The sequence below is a fragment of the Cebus imitator genome, unplaced genomic scaffold (assembly GCF_001604975.1).
Source record: "Cebus imitator isolate Cc_AM_T3 unplaced genomic scaffold, Cebus_imitator-1.0 Scaffold544, whole genome shotgun sequence".
Classification (NCBI taxonomy): Eukaryota; Metazoa; Chordata; class Mammalia; order Primates; family Cebidae; genus Cebus; species Cebus imitator.
This window is the reverse complement of record NW_016107859.1, coordinates 677,111-691,359: the sequence shown is the minus strand read 5'-3', so window position 1 is coordinate 691,359 and position 14,249 is coordinate 677,111. Positions and strand designations below refer to the sequence as shown.

The following is a 14,249-nucleotide window of genomic DNA, read 5'->3' as shown; positions in this document are numbered from 1 at the left end:
TGCAGAAGCAGCATGGAGGTCCCTGGTTGCCGAGGCTCCAGCAATGACCCCTTTTTTCATGCACAGCCTCTAAGAGTGACAGCTTTGTCTTTGCCCACTGGGAGTCTGTTTTCCATACTTGGAAAACAGGGCTACCCATATATTGCCCCTGCTACCTTTTGGTCATCTGAGACACTGCCAGATATTACGCATGTGACCTATATGTTTTTGGAAATCTCAGGCAGGAAGGATTTGGGTGTGGCTCCCAACATGGAGGACTCAGTGGCTACAGAGAAGGTCCTGGGAGAAGGTGAATCAGAGAATGAGGGTGCTGGGCAGAGGGAAAGAGGCATTATCACACAAGTGTGTGCTAATAGATATGGCAATCCTTCTGTTATGGACTAAGCATCGAAAAATAAAATAAAATGGAATCAAAGTGACTCGACGGAAGTGTAAAACCCAAATCTATGCCCATTACAGCATTAATGATGGTCCAAGTCCGCTGCCTACTTAACAAGTTCATAGTTCACGCGGATAGGAAATTACATTAACGACACACTGCATTTCTCCTTTACTTATAACCCCATTTCTCCTTTTCTTATAAGCCCCCTGATTTGGTAGGGAGGGAGTCAATCAATTTTTTATTGGAATTTCTCAGGATTCCAGCCTCAGACACGCACTTTACAGTTTACACATTTTCTCAGACAGCCCGACTGTTCCTCTCACTCGTTCACATAAAGCTCCAGTTTGAACGGCCGCCCAGACCTTTCTCTGGGACTCTCATATTTAACTTAGTTCTGGATATACCCAGGCGAGCATCCCCAAAACTTGAGTTATCATCTTTCCCCTGAACTTGCCCCTTCTCCACAGGAAACCATCTCCCTCCTCTCCTACCCTGAGCTTCCTCAGCCGGAACAGGAAACCCGGGGGTCGCTGTCCAGGCAGGTGACGCCTCACCGCGGACCCTCCCCGTCGGGCCCCTCGCGGCCCCGCCCACCGCAGCCGCCCGCCCCGGGCGCGGTCGCGCAGGCGCAGTGCCGCGTCCCGCCGCCGCCCCGCCCTGCCTGCCGCTGCGGAAGGCGCCGCGCGCAGCAACGCGCACTTCCTCTCCAGGAGTCCGCTGAGGGAGCGCAGGCTCGAAGAGCTCCTGGACGCAGAGGCCCTGCCCTTGCCAGACGGCGCAGACATGTCAGAGCAAAGTAAGGATCTGAGCGACCCTAACTTTGCAGCCGAGGCCGCCAGCTCCGAGGTGCAGAGCAGCCCTGGGGTTCCCGGGGGGGTTCCTCCGTCCGCGACCCTGGCGGAGCCGCAGAGCCCTCCCCTAGGCCCGACGGCTGCCCCGCAGGCCGTGCCGCCGCCCCAGGCCCCGAGCGACGAGGAGGACCCGAAGGCCTTGCTGGAGGCCGCAGAGGAGGGCCGCGCCCACCAGGCCCCGAGCGCGGCCCAGCCCGGCCCGGCGCCGCCCGCCCCGGCGCAGCTGGTGCAGAAGGCGCACGAGCTCATGTGGTACGTGCTGGTCAAGGACCAGAAGAAGATGATCATCTGGTTTCCAGACATGGTGAAAGATGTCATCGGCAGCTACAAGAAGTGGTGCAGGAGCATCCTGCGGCGCACCAGCCTCATCCTCGCCCGGGTGTTCGGGCTGCACCTGAGGCTGACCAGCTTCCACACCATGGAGTTTGCGCTGGTCAAAGCGCTGGATCCGGAGGAGCTGGACAGGGTGGCGCTGAGCAACCGCATGCCCATGACTGGCCTCCTGCTCATGATCCTGAGCCTCATCTACGTGAAGGGCCGCGGCGCCAGAGAGAGCGCCGTCTGGAACGTGCTGCGCATCCTGGGGCTGCGGCCCTGGAAGAAGCACTCCACCTTCGGGGATGTGCGAAAGCTCATCACCGAGGAGTTCGTCCAACAGAATTACCTGAAGTACCAGCGCGTCCCATACGTGGAGCCGCCAGAGTACGAGTTCTTCTGGGGCTCCCGGGCCAGCCGTGAAATCACCAAGATGCAAATCATGGAGTTCCTGGCCAGGGTCTTTAAGAAAGACCCCCAGGCCTGGCCCTCCCGATACAGAGAAGCTCTGGAGGAGGCCAGAGCTCTGCGGGAGGCTAATCCCGCTGACCACTGCCCCCACAACAGTGTCTCCGAGGACTAGCAAGGTCTGGAGGCAGATGAATGCTTTCTGACCCTCACCAGGGCTGTGGAAGGGTGGGGGTGGGTCATTAGAGTGTTCAGGATTTACAGTGCAGTATTCACGTGTAACTTTTAAGTTTTCAGTACAGTGCTTTTATACCTTTAATGCAATGTTGTATTCATTTGGGTACTATTGTGTAGTATTTAGGATGTATGCATGTTTGTTTATATGTAAGTTTGGTTGGTGCTTTCGCTTTTGTGCTACCTTTCTTGGATTTTTGTACCTGAGACATGCTAAGCTGATGAAGTACATTGTGAAAGTTTCCATCTTATTCTTTTATATGGGACTGATGATGTGTGTTCGGGTAGACTGCTCCTGCAGAGTTTGGAAGAACTCACCAGCAAAGCTGGCCTAATCAAGGGAAAAGTCAAGCCCTTCATGACCTTGCTGGGCACAGAAGACATTCTCGTGGAGTAAACTGATTTGAACTGGACTGGTCTCAATGTGAGCACTTGGCACAATTTACTAAACATATACAACCCCACCGTGAGTCAACTTTAAAGTAAACATTAAAGATTCTTGTGATACAATCATTTTTGGAAAATTGTACTCATCATTGTAACAGAGCGCTATGATTGGGAATGAGACAATTCTCTATTTTACAATGTGTACAGATGTAACTGTTTCCCCTAATAGGGTGGGAAAAATCGCTACTCGTGATTACTCCTAAATTTGTGAAGTTTATAGTTTTATTGTCTTTAAATGTAACTGTTTATTTCAAAAACATGCACAAATATAAAGTATAAAAGCAGTACGATTGTCCATAATCACATCATATGGGAATAAAAACTAAAAATAATTTCCTTCTCTTAAGTTTCTATATTTTATCAAAATTAATAGATGTCTTGTGGGCACTTAAAGAGTGAGACATTGTACTAAGCCCTAATACGTATTTTTCCCCTTTTATTTAATCCTCACAACAGGCCTGTCAGGCATCTACTGCCTTTGCACCATGGAGGAAACACAGGAATAATGTAGGTAATTGACTTTCCATAGCTTGTAAAGGTTAGTAAGAGAAGGAGCTGGCACTTAACTCAGAATGACTCCAGAGCCCACATTTGTCCCCACCTGCCTACAATCCCCCATACACCCTGTGGCTTTTAGGTTATTTATTTTCAAACTTACTTTTAAATTTTATGTGGGAGCCCACACTCCCAGCTCCCACCTCCCACACCCATGAGTTCATGGGCCACACATACAGAGAGGCTAGGAATTTTATTTTTCTAGTTCTCACAATATTTTGGAAAAAGCAAGATTATTCTGATTGTGCAAAATAAGAAATATTCATCTGGTTTTTGGAATTTTCAGCCAAAAATTTTTTCTTCGGAGAAATTAATCTAACAAAGTGATATTCATTCTTGTTTAGCAGTGAAGCCTGGATTTGAAACAATGTTTCCTGAGGGTTGGGGGTGAAGGTGCTTTCTCTGACAAACACACAAGACACCTGGGAGAGGGAGGCGGGGTTGCCCATCAGGATATCTGACCTCGCAGCCCTTGAGTTGTGGTGAGCCACCAGGTAATCCTCAGAGGATGGGATGGGCTTCAGGTGGGCTCTAGGGGCAATGCCCTGAGAAAAATCTCATTGTGAATTTTCAGTACTGCAAGGGGTGGGGTGGGGGGAGTAGAGAAAAGGGGTTTTAACAAGACTGGAAGTCCTTTAAACTACAAAAGAGTGGGAAAGACCATTTGGCCAAAGCCAGAAAGTTTTCTAGGGAAGATGGGTAATAAAGAGGACAGGCATCACATAACACCCCAAAGAAGTAAACTGGCAGTCTTATTAGGGCAAAGGAATTATAATTTTGATTGGGAGCTGGAATTCCCAACACTTGGTGGCATTACTTAACAGGTTGGGGCAGGTGCTGGAAATGCTCAGGAAGTCCCTGTGCATGCTGAGATGAAATCCATCACAGTTTAGAAAGCTTCCTGAGAAGTCTTTCAAGGGGGTCCTGCAGGGAAAGGGGGACATTTCTTCAATAACCCAGGCAGGGGTGGCCTGGCTTTGATGGCACCTCTTACACAGAAACAATGTGCGTGTCTCACCTGTCCAGAAGTGTTAGGATTGTTTAGAAATCTTACCTCCCCACAACCCACCAAAAAGTTTCTCCAGAATCAAAACAAATCTGCCCCTTATCATTTAAAATTGTGGGGATATCGAGGACGTTTCATTTCTGGAGTAGGACTATGGGCTGTTGTTCCTGCCACGCATGGTGCTGGTCATTTTCTCTAATGCCCTAATACTTCCCTCACTGCTGGAATGATGCCTTACAGGAGCTGTAACCCCTGTGCACTTCTTGCAGTCAAGCCCAGAAATCACCAGGCAAGCAGTTCCCGTACGTCCCCATTTAACTCCTTGAGCTGTGTCCGCTTTCCTCTCCGCTGTGAGAGGCACAGAAAACCACCCTTTCCAAAGCTTACCCAAGCTCACTCACACAGGCACCCTAGCCAGGCCATAGAGGACCTAGCCTTTGCAGGAAAAACAGAATATGAGAAAGGAGGAGCTTACCCTGGCAAGGTATGGGGCAGAGCGACTCGTCCCCGATGCTCTCAAGGAGGCAGCCAGAACTAGAGAAAAAGGCTTCCAGGTGTGAAATGAGTTTACTTCATGACACCTGATCCTGCAGCGAGAGCAGCTTGGGGGATGGGGAGAGAGCACTCAGCAACTCTCTTGTATTTTCATGCTGGGCTCTAAATGGAAAGAATGGAGAGTTTATCAAATATTTACCAAAAGATTCACCTGCAAAGTCCTGGGATAGGTAAATTGGGAAGGGGTCAGCAGGTCCTCAGTCTCCTGTCCAAGATGACAGTGTGGTGAAGCGCAGACCGCTATGGGTGGAAGAGGCTTTCCTAATTCCCCATACCATGTGACCTTTTACCTGCCAACTGGAACCTCATTTCTCCACAAACTCCTGCATACATGTTTCAATTGGTTAATTTCATTTTATTAAAGACATGAAGGGAAAAGGAGTCTTTGTAAATTTAATATAAAATATAAAGACACCTAGTATAAGCTGTCCTGAGAGGAAATAACTTTAAGCAGTATTATTATTAAATAGAAGTATTTTAAATGAACTTCTTATGCAGTCAAATATTTCCTGTGCTTGAAAATCCTGTTATGTCCTTCTCCAACTCAAGTCTTACCTGACCAACTCATGAACACTATTTCCTGGGAAAACATTCTCGCTGATCTCTAAGCACAGCCATGTTCTAAACACAACCAGAGTACACCTGCTTTTTATAATTGTGTGTGTTTTATTTCTCTCCTGGATTGTTAGATACTTAAGTGTTAGAATTGTCTCTATCCTGTTCATTATTTCCTTGATACCTGATGTAGGGATGGGGCATAATAGATGCACTTGATAAATATTTGTTATACATATTAAGTGACTGCAAATATTTAAAAGAGACCTACCCATCCACACAGGAAAACAAAGCCACATGTGGCCAATAACAATTAGCTAATTTAAAGTAGAGGTAATGTAGGCCAGGCGTGGTGGCTCACATCTGTAAGCCCACCACTTTGGGAGATTGAGATGGGTGGATCACTTGAGGTCAGAAGTTCAAGACCAGCCTGGCCAACATGCCTGGCTGTGGTGAAACTCCGTCTCTACTAAAAACACAAAAATTAGCTGGGCATGGTGGTGCATGCCTGTAGTCTCAGCTACTAGGGAGGCTAAGGCAGGAGAATCCCTTGAACCTGGGAGCTGAAGGTTGCAGTGAGCTGAGATTGTGCCACTGTACTCCAGCCTGGGTGACAGAGCAAGACTCCATCTCAAGAAAACAATAATAATATTAAGTAAAGTGGAGGTAATGTAGATAAGTTGAAATTAGTGAAAGAAAGAAAATGCAGATAAACAATAGAAGTAAAAACTTGTTTCAAGAATCATTGCTACACTCTAACAAAATAACCAAATACTAGTATTTTTTGAAAAAGGAAAAATAGTACAATAAACAACTTCTTATTGGATAAAGGACAAGATAAAGGGCAAGGACAGCTTTAACAACTCCTTACTAGATAAAGGACTAGATGAAGGGCAAGGATACAGAGAGGTCAGTGCCTCAATAGTAAAAACAAACATCAGATGAGAAAATAAAAAACAAATACAACCTCACTTATTAAGTAAAGATACTTTGTGTATATGAATTGATGGAAGGTATAATAAAAACAAATATCCTGTACTAGCAAAAGCGAATTGAAATTGGCATCCTTGAACCCTGCTATAGTTGTATAAATTACTACTTGCTATTTTATGCATTCACGCAGAGTGCGTACTGAGTGCCTAATATGCTGCAGATGCAGGGCTAGGAGTTAAGGATGCAAGAGTGAACAGAATAGACATTGTCCTGTGCTCGCCAAGCATTCACTGAATTGAAAGAAGCAGGTGAATAAAAATAATTACACTTCAGTGTAGTGAGTGCCATCCTAGGAGAAGTGCGGGGCCTAAAGAGGCACAAACAGGTGCACATGACTCAGACTGTCCTAGAGAGGTAAGGCATAAATTAGTTCTACAGGATAAGAAGCAATTAACAACGTGAAAGCGGTGTGTGGAAGGGTGAAGTTGGGAGGAGGCTCTCTTTGTGTCTGGGGATCTGCTGTGTGACCACACACACAAACATATGGGGCTATAAAACGAGTTTCTCAAAATAAACAGAGTAAAAACGAAAAGAAAAGTAAACAAATTTCAGAACTGGTTAGAGGCTAGGGGGAAAAACACATGTTGGCAGAAGATACAGTCAGTTTCCTCAAAGATGTGACAAAGAAGAGGGCTAACGTGAATCATGTGAAAGGCTAACAGATTTAGAAGGAGCCATGCTGAAGGATAGCCTTCTTTTGAACAGCCACCATTGGTTTTTTGTTGCTGCTCTTGTCTGCTTTCTAACGAGGGATCTTAAACATCCCTCTTATCTCTTCATTTGCCCAAGTATTCTTTGGTTCAGCTACTCAGGGTTTGGAACCCTTAACTATATTACATTATTTTCCCATATCTAAAGGGTTTCATATCTCTTCTATTAGCCCACCAATTTTATACTAAAAAATCTTACAGATTCCTGTTTGCTGTATAAATTATTCTGTTTATGTATTTATTCAATAGAGATTTATTGCACTTCGACTATATGGCTGACTTGTGCTGAGGACTAGTACAATATGCTAAATTAAACAAGATGGTTCTTGGCCTCAAGTAGTTTATTTATAAACTTTGCATTGATGGAGCACAACAAAAAGGTACAAACAAAACCTTAAATACAAGTTATATGATTGAATAAGATATATGAAAAAATGAGCCAAGCACGGTGGCTCACATGTGTAATCCCAACACTTTGGGAGGACAATATGCGAGAATTGCTTGAGGCCAGGAGTTTGAGCCCAACCTGGGCAACATAGCAAGACCCCTCATCTCCACACACAAAAAAGTTTTATTTAAAGAAATGACTTGGTTAAAGTGATATAGAGTGGTTGAGAAGACAAAGTAAGGCAGGGTGACCAGGAAATAATTTTCTGAAAAGGTAAAATTTAAGCTGATAGTTGAAGGATAACAAGAGAGTTAGCAAATATCAGAGATAAGATCAAGATAAATCCAGGCAGAAAGATTTTTTTATATATATATATATATATATATATATATATAATGTGTGTATATATCACTATTTTTCTTTTTTTTTTTGTCTATCTATAGTTATATCACATGTATACATATACATATGAAGGCCCAGAGTGAAGTAACTAGATTTTACAGTGGCCTTTATCACGAGAAATAGCATTATAAATGGGCTGAGCAGCATGCAGCACCAAATACTCTTTTCTTGTCTGTCTCCACAGCTGAGGCTGCACAAGTTAAATATTAAACTTCTTGGTCTTCCAGTTGTATTCTAGTCGAGAGATGTACAGAGAAGTCTATCTGTGGTTTTCCTTACTACATCATTTTCTCTTTCTGGGAATGTATAAGGAAAGTCAGGAGCTATTGTTGCTTCTATGTTGACAATATAAAAACAGTCAAAAGAATCATAGAGTGGTTGAGCTTGACATCTACAAACTGCTAAACGAGTACCAATAACCACCTACTTGTATCTAGAGTTGTTTTTTTTTTTTTTTTTTTTTTTTTTTTTTGAGATGGAGTTTCGCTGTTGTTACCCAGGCTGGAGTGCAATGGCGCAATCTCGGCTCACCGCAACCTCCGCCTCCTGGGTTCAGGCTATTCTCCTGCCACAGCCTCCTGTGTAGCTGGGATTACAGGCACGCACCACCATGCCCAGCTAATTATTTGTATTTTTAGTAGAGATGGGGTTTCACCATGTTGACCAGGATGGTCTCGATCTCTTGACCTAGTGATCCACCTGCCTCGGTGTATCTAAAGTTTTTGACATGTAGAATAAAATCGCATTTTTTAAAGCTATTGTCATGTGGATTTTTTGCTTGCTTTGTGAAGCTCAAAACATCCCTAACTAGAAAAGGCTCCAAAAAATTCCTTTTTCATCTCCCATTCTGTGTCTGGTACTCATTTTGGGGTGTTACTGACAACAGATGGATTATGACAAGCACAGTAATTCTATCTCCTTGCTGCAGTGCTTAGATTAGACATGGGAACTTAATCCGTTCTGGGCAATCAGGTCATGTAGATTAGAACTTCCATTCATTTCATGGCAATGGTCATGAGAATAGAATTAGAGCTTTTGGTTCTGAAGTTTGTACCACTTTGACATTTCCAGTTATCTCAGAAAAAAAATGTATAATTTTTTAAAAAGTGAGCTTGTTATTTATAAGCCAGCTTTGTTATTTGCTCAAGAAATCATACTAATAATGGTGGTGCTTTCTGGGGTTGGAAAGGGGGAAGAAAGGCTCAGAACCAGGAGAGAGAGGAAGGCACCAGGGCAGCCCTGCAGGCTATGGTAAGCAGGCAGATTGTATTTAAGGAGTAAATGAAAACCACTAACTCTTTGCAGACTCATCTAATTGACATTATGTTTTTAAAATATTGCCCTCCCTGGTATATTCAGAATGAGTTGTGAAGAGAAAGCATCAAAGTTGAGAGCCTGCTAAGAGATAAAGATGATGTAGACATGAAGAAAGAGGATATATTTGGGGCTCAGTTGAGGAATGGAGAATGGATAGGTAAGGGACATAAAAGATTAGATCCTGACTCTCAAGCTTCAGGCTTGAGCACTTGGTGAGTAGTAAGTGTGATTTTTTTTTTTTTTTGGACATAATCTTGCTTTGTTGTTCAGGCTGAAGTGTGGTGGCATGATCATGGCTCACTACAGCCTTGACCTCCTGGGCTCAAGCAATCATCCCATCTCAGCCTCCCAAGTAGTTGAGACTATAGGCACACACCACCTCGCCTGGCTAATTTTTATTTTTTTTGTAAAGCCAGAGCCTCACCATGTTGCCCAGGCTGGTCTCAAACTCCTGGGCTCAAGTGATCCTCAGCTTCCCAAAATGCTGGGATTACAGATGTGAGCCACCATACCTGGCGGTAAGTGTGATTTGATGAAATAGGGAAGGGAGGTAAAGAACAGGTTTTGAGTGAAAACAGTAAAGAGTTTATACAAACACTCAGTGACATATCCTAAAAGAGATATAAGGTTCACAATTAATAAAGAGGCCTAATTCAAGACAGAGAATCATAGACCTGCAGTGGAGCAACCCATTTATCCAGAGAGAAAGTACAGAGTAACTAGGAGCAGGTATTCTGGGAAACTAAAACATTCCCACGTGTAGCATTAAAGGAAAAGCTGCCACAGTGACTTAAAAACAGTACCTGGTTAAGAGACAGAACAGTAAGCCAGGAGAGCGATAGAGATGGTAATCAAAATAGCAGCGTTTCAAGCCAGAGGAAGTAGCCAATAGTGTCTAATGCTGTTGAGTTATCAGAAGGATTTGGGGAGTATCTTTGCATTCGGTAGGATCTTTGCTGATTAGAGAAGGAAATAAAGGAAGTTAAGTTCAGAGGCATGCTGTGTGTTCAGCCTTCACTCAGGTGAGAGATAATGGTAGCTTTAACTAGGGAATGAATAATGAAGATGGAAATTAATGGAAAAATTGAGAAATAATTGGGGATTACATTGACAAAAATGGATGATTGATGAAATGCCAGGAATAAGAACAGGGAGGAATCAGGGTTATGGCCAGGTTTCTGACATGCACAATTTTGTGTGTAGTGTCAGTTACTGAGTTTGTCAGAAAAGAGAGAGCAGATTTATGTGGAACGATGATGACTTCAGTTTTATATATTTTGAATTTAACATGAATGTCAGGCACCTAAACAGAGATGTCCATTTGATTAGGGATAAATTCACAAGAAAAGATGCAGATTAAAATGTCATGAACCTATGGTTGGGAGGCGATGGATTTGCAAAGGTATTCTGTGCTTTGCCTGAGCAGTTTAGGCAGGACGGGCACTCTTCTGCTTACTCTCAGACACAAACACCAGCTATCCTCAGATACTTAAGTTACTTTTGTTCCTAAAGGCTTAGGAGTTTGGAAGCCTTGGAGTGTGAGAAAGAAGAGGTGCAGGGTGAAACATTAAGGAGAAAAAACATTCCACAGACAAGCAGAAAGGTAATTCTCAAATAATATCAAGAAATTGGGAAGAGATTAGGAATTAGTGAGATTTAGAGAATGTAGCTTAAGAAATGTCAAAGGAGGGATTGGTAAGTAACTAAATTTAGTTGAGATGTGAAAAAATAAAATAAGTTTCCACTGAAATTACTCACAAAGAAATTATTTTCATCTTATGAAGAACAACTTCAATAAGATAGATGTCAACAGAAATCAACCTTTAGTGAATTAAGAATAAGCAGGATATAATATAAATGACATATATATTCAATGGTCAATGGAGAGATACCAGTATTGACATGGTAAGATCTACATTATAAAACAGAGTTACTATACAGTATTGGGAATGCATATTTCATATGAATGAGATGAAAGTCGGAAATGACTGATTGATGTATTCCTGTTGTATCTGTGGCAGGAAGTTGATGGTGCTTCTATTTTTCCAGAGGAGTGGCAGGGAAAGTTAAAATTTAAGACAGAGAAGGAAAGTGATGAGGGAGAAAGGCAGTCCCAGATGTGTCCCATAGAATGGAGAAGGCAGGAGTTTTTCCAGGAGAATGTGTCATGGCAGACTCCAGCAGATATTGGAAAATTTAATTTATCAATATGTACAAGGTACCCCTGCATTTCTTATTTGTTCCACAAATGCAAGACTGTCTCAATTTATCCACCATATCTGTAATCTTAAGAAGAAAAAACACATGATCATATCAATGCATGCAAAAAAGGCATTTGACAGAATTCAACTCTGACGCATAATAAAAACTCTTAGCAAACTAGGCACAGAAAAGGGCATCACCAACTTGGTAAAGCACGTTATAAAATAAACAACAACAACTACTACAGTTAACATTGCTTAGTGTGTTTAATAACCAAATGCTTCCCTCTAATATTGGAGGGAAGGGTAGAGTATGATGTCCACTTTTACCACTCCTTTTCCACTTGGTGATGAAAGTTTTACCCAGTTCATAAGACAGGCAAAGGAAGTAAAATGCTTACAATTTGAAAATGAAGAAATAAAGCTACCTCTGTTTCCAGATGGCATAACTATGTGGAGAATCTCAAATAATGTCCAAAAAACCATACCTGAGTTACTAAGAAACTCTAGTAAGGTCGCACGATATGGGATCAACACACAAATCAACTATGTTTCTATATACCAGCAATAACTCTTGGAAACTGAAATTTAAAAATTTAAAACTCAGCACCATTTATAATACCTGAAAAATACTTATGAATACATGCACCAAAACGTACAGGACCTTTATTTTGCAAAGCTTATAAAACACTCGTTAAAAAATCAAAGAACACCTAAATAAATGGAGAGAAATATTATGTTCATAGATCAGAAGACTCATAGTAAATAGATCAAACAGATCTGTAGCATTCAGGCAATTTTTAATCAAATCCCAGCAGCTTATCTGGAATTGTCTTTATTTCGACACTGGAATTTTCACTTTCTAGGAAGCCCCTCTGTAGGATGTGAAAAAAACCCACAAATTTCTGGTTATGAATAAAGATGATTGGAGAAAAAAAAACTAGGAAACCCATATGGCATCATCCAAACAAGGGCTGTACGCATTTTACTGCCAAATGGAGACAGCCGATGTTATCTTTTTTTAAAATTGCTGTCACTGTTTTTTTCCTGACCACTGATGTGGATAACCATGATTTGCAGTTCACAGTAATCAGCTAATTACTGTGAGCTGCAAACCACGAATCACTTTAACTCTTGTGACTTAAATATGTAATTGAAGCATGTTGTAATCATGAGTGTTTGTCTGTATTTGACTTTAGCTGTGGATTAACTGCTGTACTTTGAATCAATTTGCTGCTATCTCACAAACCTTGTGACCATATTTTCTAATAATTCAGATAGAGAAAACACGAGCAATTACAATACCAATGCAGCATGGCCCAGAAGGCTAAATCATTGTGTTATTATTATTACTATTTTGAGATAGAGTCTCACTCTGTAGCCCAGGCTGGAGTGCAATGGTGCCATCTCAGCTCCCTGCAACCTCTGCCTCCCTGATTCCAGTTCAAACCTACCTCAGCCTCCCAAGTAGCTGAGATTACAGTCACGAGCCACCATGCCCAGATAATTTTTGTATTTTTTAGTAGAGACAGGGTTTCACCATGTTGGCCAGTCTGGTCTTGAACTCCTGACCTTGTGATCCGCCTGCCTTGGCCTCCCAAAGTGCTGGGATTATAGGCATGAGCCACTGTGCCTGGCCAATAATTGTATTATTTTAATGGTACATGAAGGACACATACAACTGGATTACAAAGGTAAGTAAACAAAACAGAATATATTGCGCAATATGCTGAAAAATCATGTGGGATTGGGTATGGTAGAGGAGGCTATGTGATCTGTGTGACATTGCCAGGGCTGCCATAACAAAGAACCACAGATTGGACGACTTAAGCAACAAAAATCTATTTCCTCACAGTTATGGAGGTTAGAAGTCCCAGATCAAGGTGTCAGTGGGTTGGTTCCATCTGAGGGCAGTGAGAAAATGTGATCTCTTTCCTTGGCTTGTGGATGGTGTAGATGGCTGTCTTATTTTTGTGTCTTTTCGTTATCATCCCTCTGTGTGGAGACTGAATTTTACCATTTAGGCATGATATAAGCATGTAATTCTAAAGGGAACAAAGTTTCTTTTCTCTTTTTCTTTTCTTCTCCTTGTTTCTTTTTTTTTTTTGATTTTTGGTTTCCTAAAAAGACACCGATGCTCAGTTGAAAATAGCAGCCACTGAATTAGCTTTGGTATACCACACAAACCAACACACATCATTATATCATTTTATTGATTTCTCTTTGAAAATGACTAAACTTACATTCCCTTCGAAATTATTCAAAAATTCAGTGACATATCCTAAAAGAGGTATGAGGTTCACAATTTTATTAATTTTAATTATTAAAATTTTATTAATTTTACTAATCTTTATTAGATGCCTAGCTCAAGACAGAGAATCCTGCTCTGGAGCAACCCATTTATCCAGAAAGTACAGAGTAACTAGAAGCAGGTATTCTGGGAAACTAAAAAATTGAATTAGTTTTTGTATACCACACAAACCAGCACACGTCATTATATCATTTTACTGATTTATGTTAACTTATAAGTTCCATCAAAAATGTCCTTTCAACAAATGAAATGGGAAATTTTGATAATAGACACATTGGTTCTTTACAGGGCAGAGCTGACTCTGTCAATCATGTTCCCTACAGTATATCAAGTGATGCATCAAATCATGATAAGCAAAAAAATACACCCCACGTCTTAGACATTTTTATTTGAAAAATGGAGGTTTAAATTATCTTCTTGGTTTTTATGAAACTTTTCATTAAACCACAGAAAACATGAAACAAAAGATTATTAATATCTTCTCCATATCCGAACAAGAATTTGCTCATCTATATGCATAGCTGGCAAACAGTGCAAATGTAAATTTGCCAAACTCCATTCAGTTTATGAACTACTCATCAAAGGAAATGAAAAGATATTACCTGCTAAATGCCTCACA

The 14,249-nt window shown here is 41.8% G+C and overlaps 1 protein-coding gene across 1 annotated transcript; it reads left to right on the top strand.

Moving 5' to 3' along the window:
* Positions 1–1,026: 1,026 nt before the first annotated feature.
* Positions 1,027–2,705, top strand: NDN (necdin, MAGE family member). Its single transcript, XM_017515244.2, has one exon. It carries the CDS (start codon positions 1,166–1,168, stop codon positions 2,129–2,131), a length of 966 nt encoding a protein of 321 aa, XP_017370733.1. The 5' UTR covers positions 1,027–1,165; the 3' UTR covers positions 2,132–2,705.
* The last annotated feature ends 11,544 nt before the right edge of the window (positions 2,706–14,249 follow it).

What these genes read in the sequence shown, in the direction of transcription:
- NDN (XM_017515244.2), top strand. Translation starts at nt 1,166, where the DNA reads ATGTCAGAGCAAAGTAAGGATCTGAGCGACCCTAACTTTGCAGCCGAG.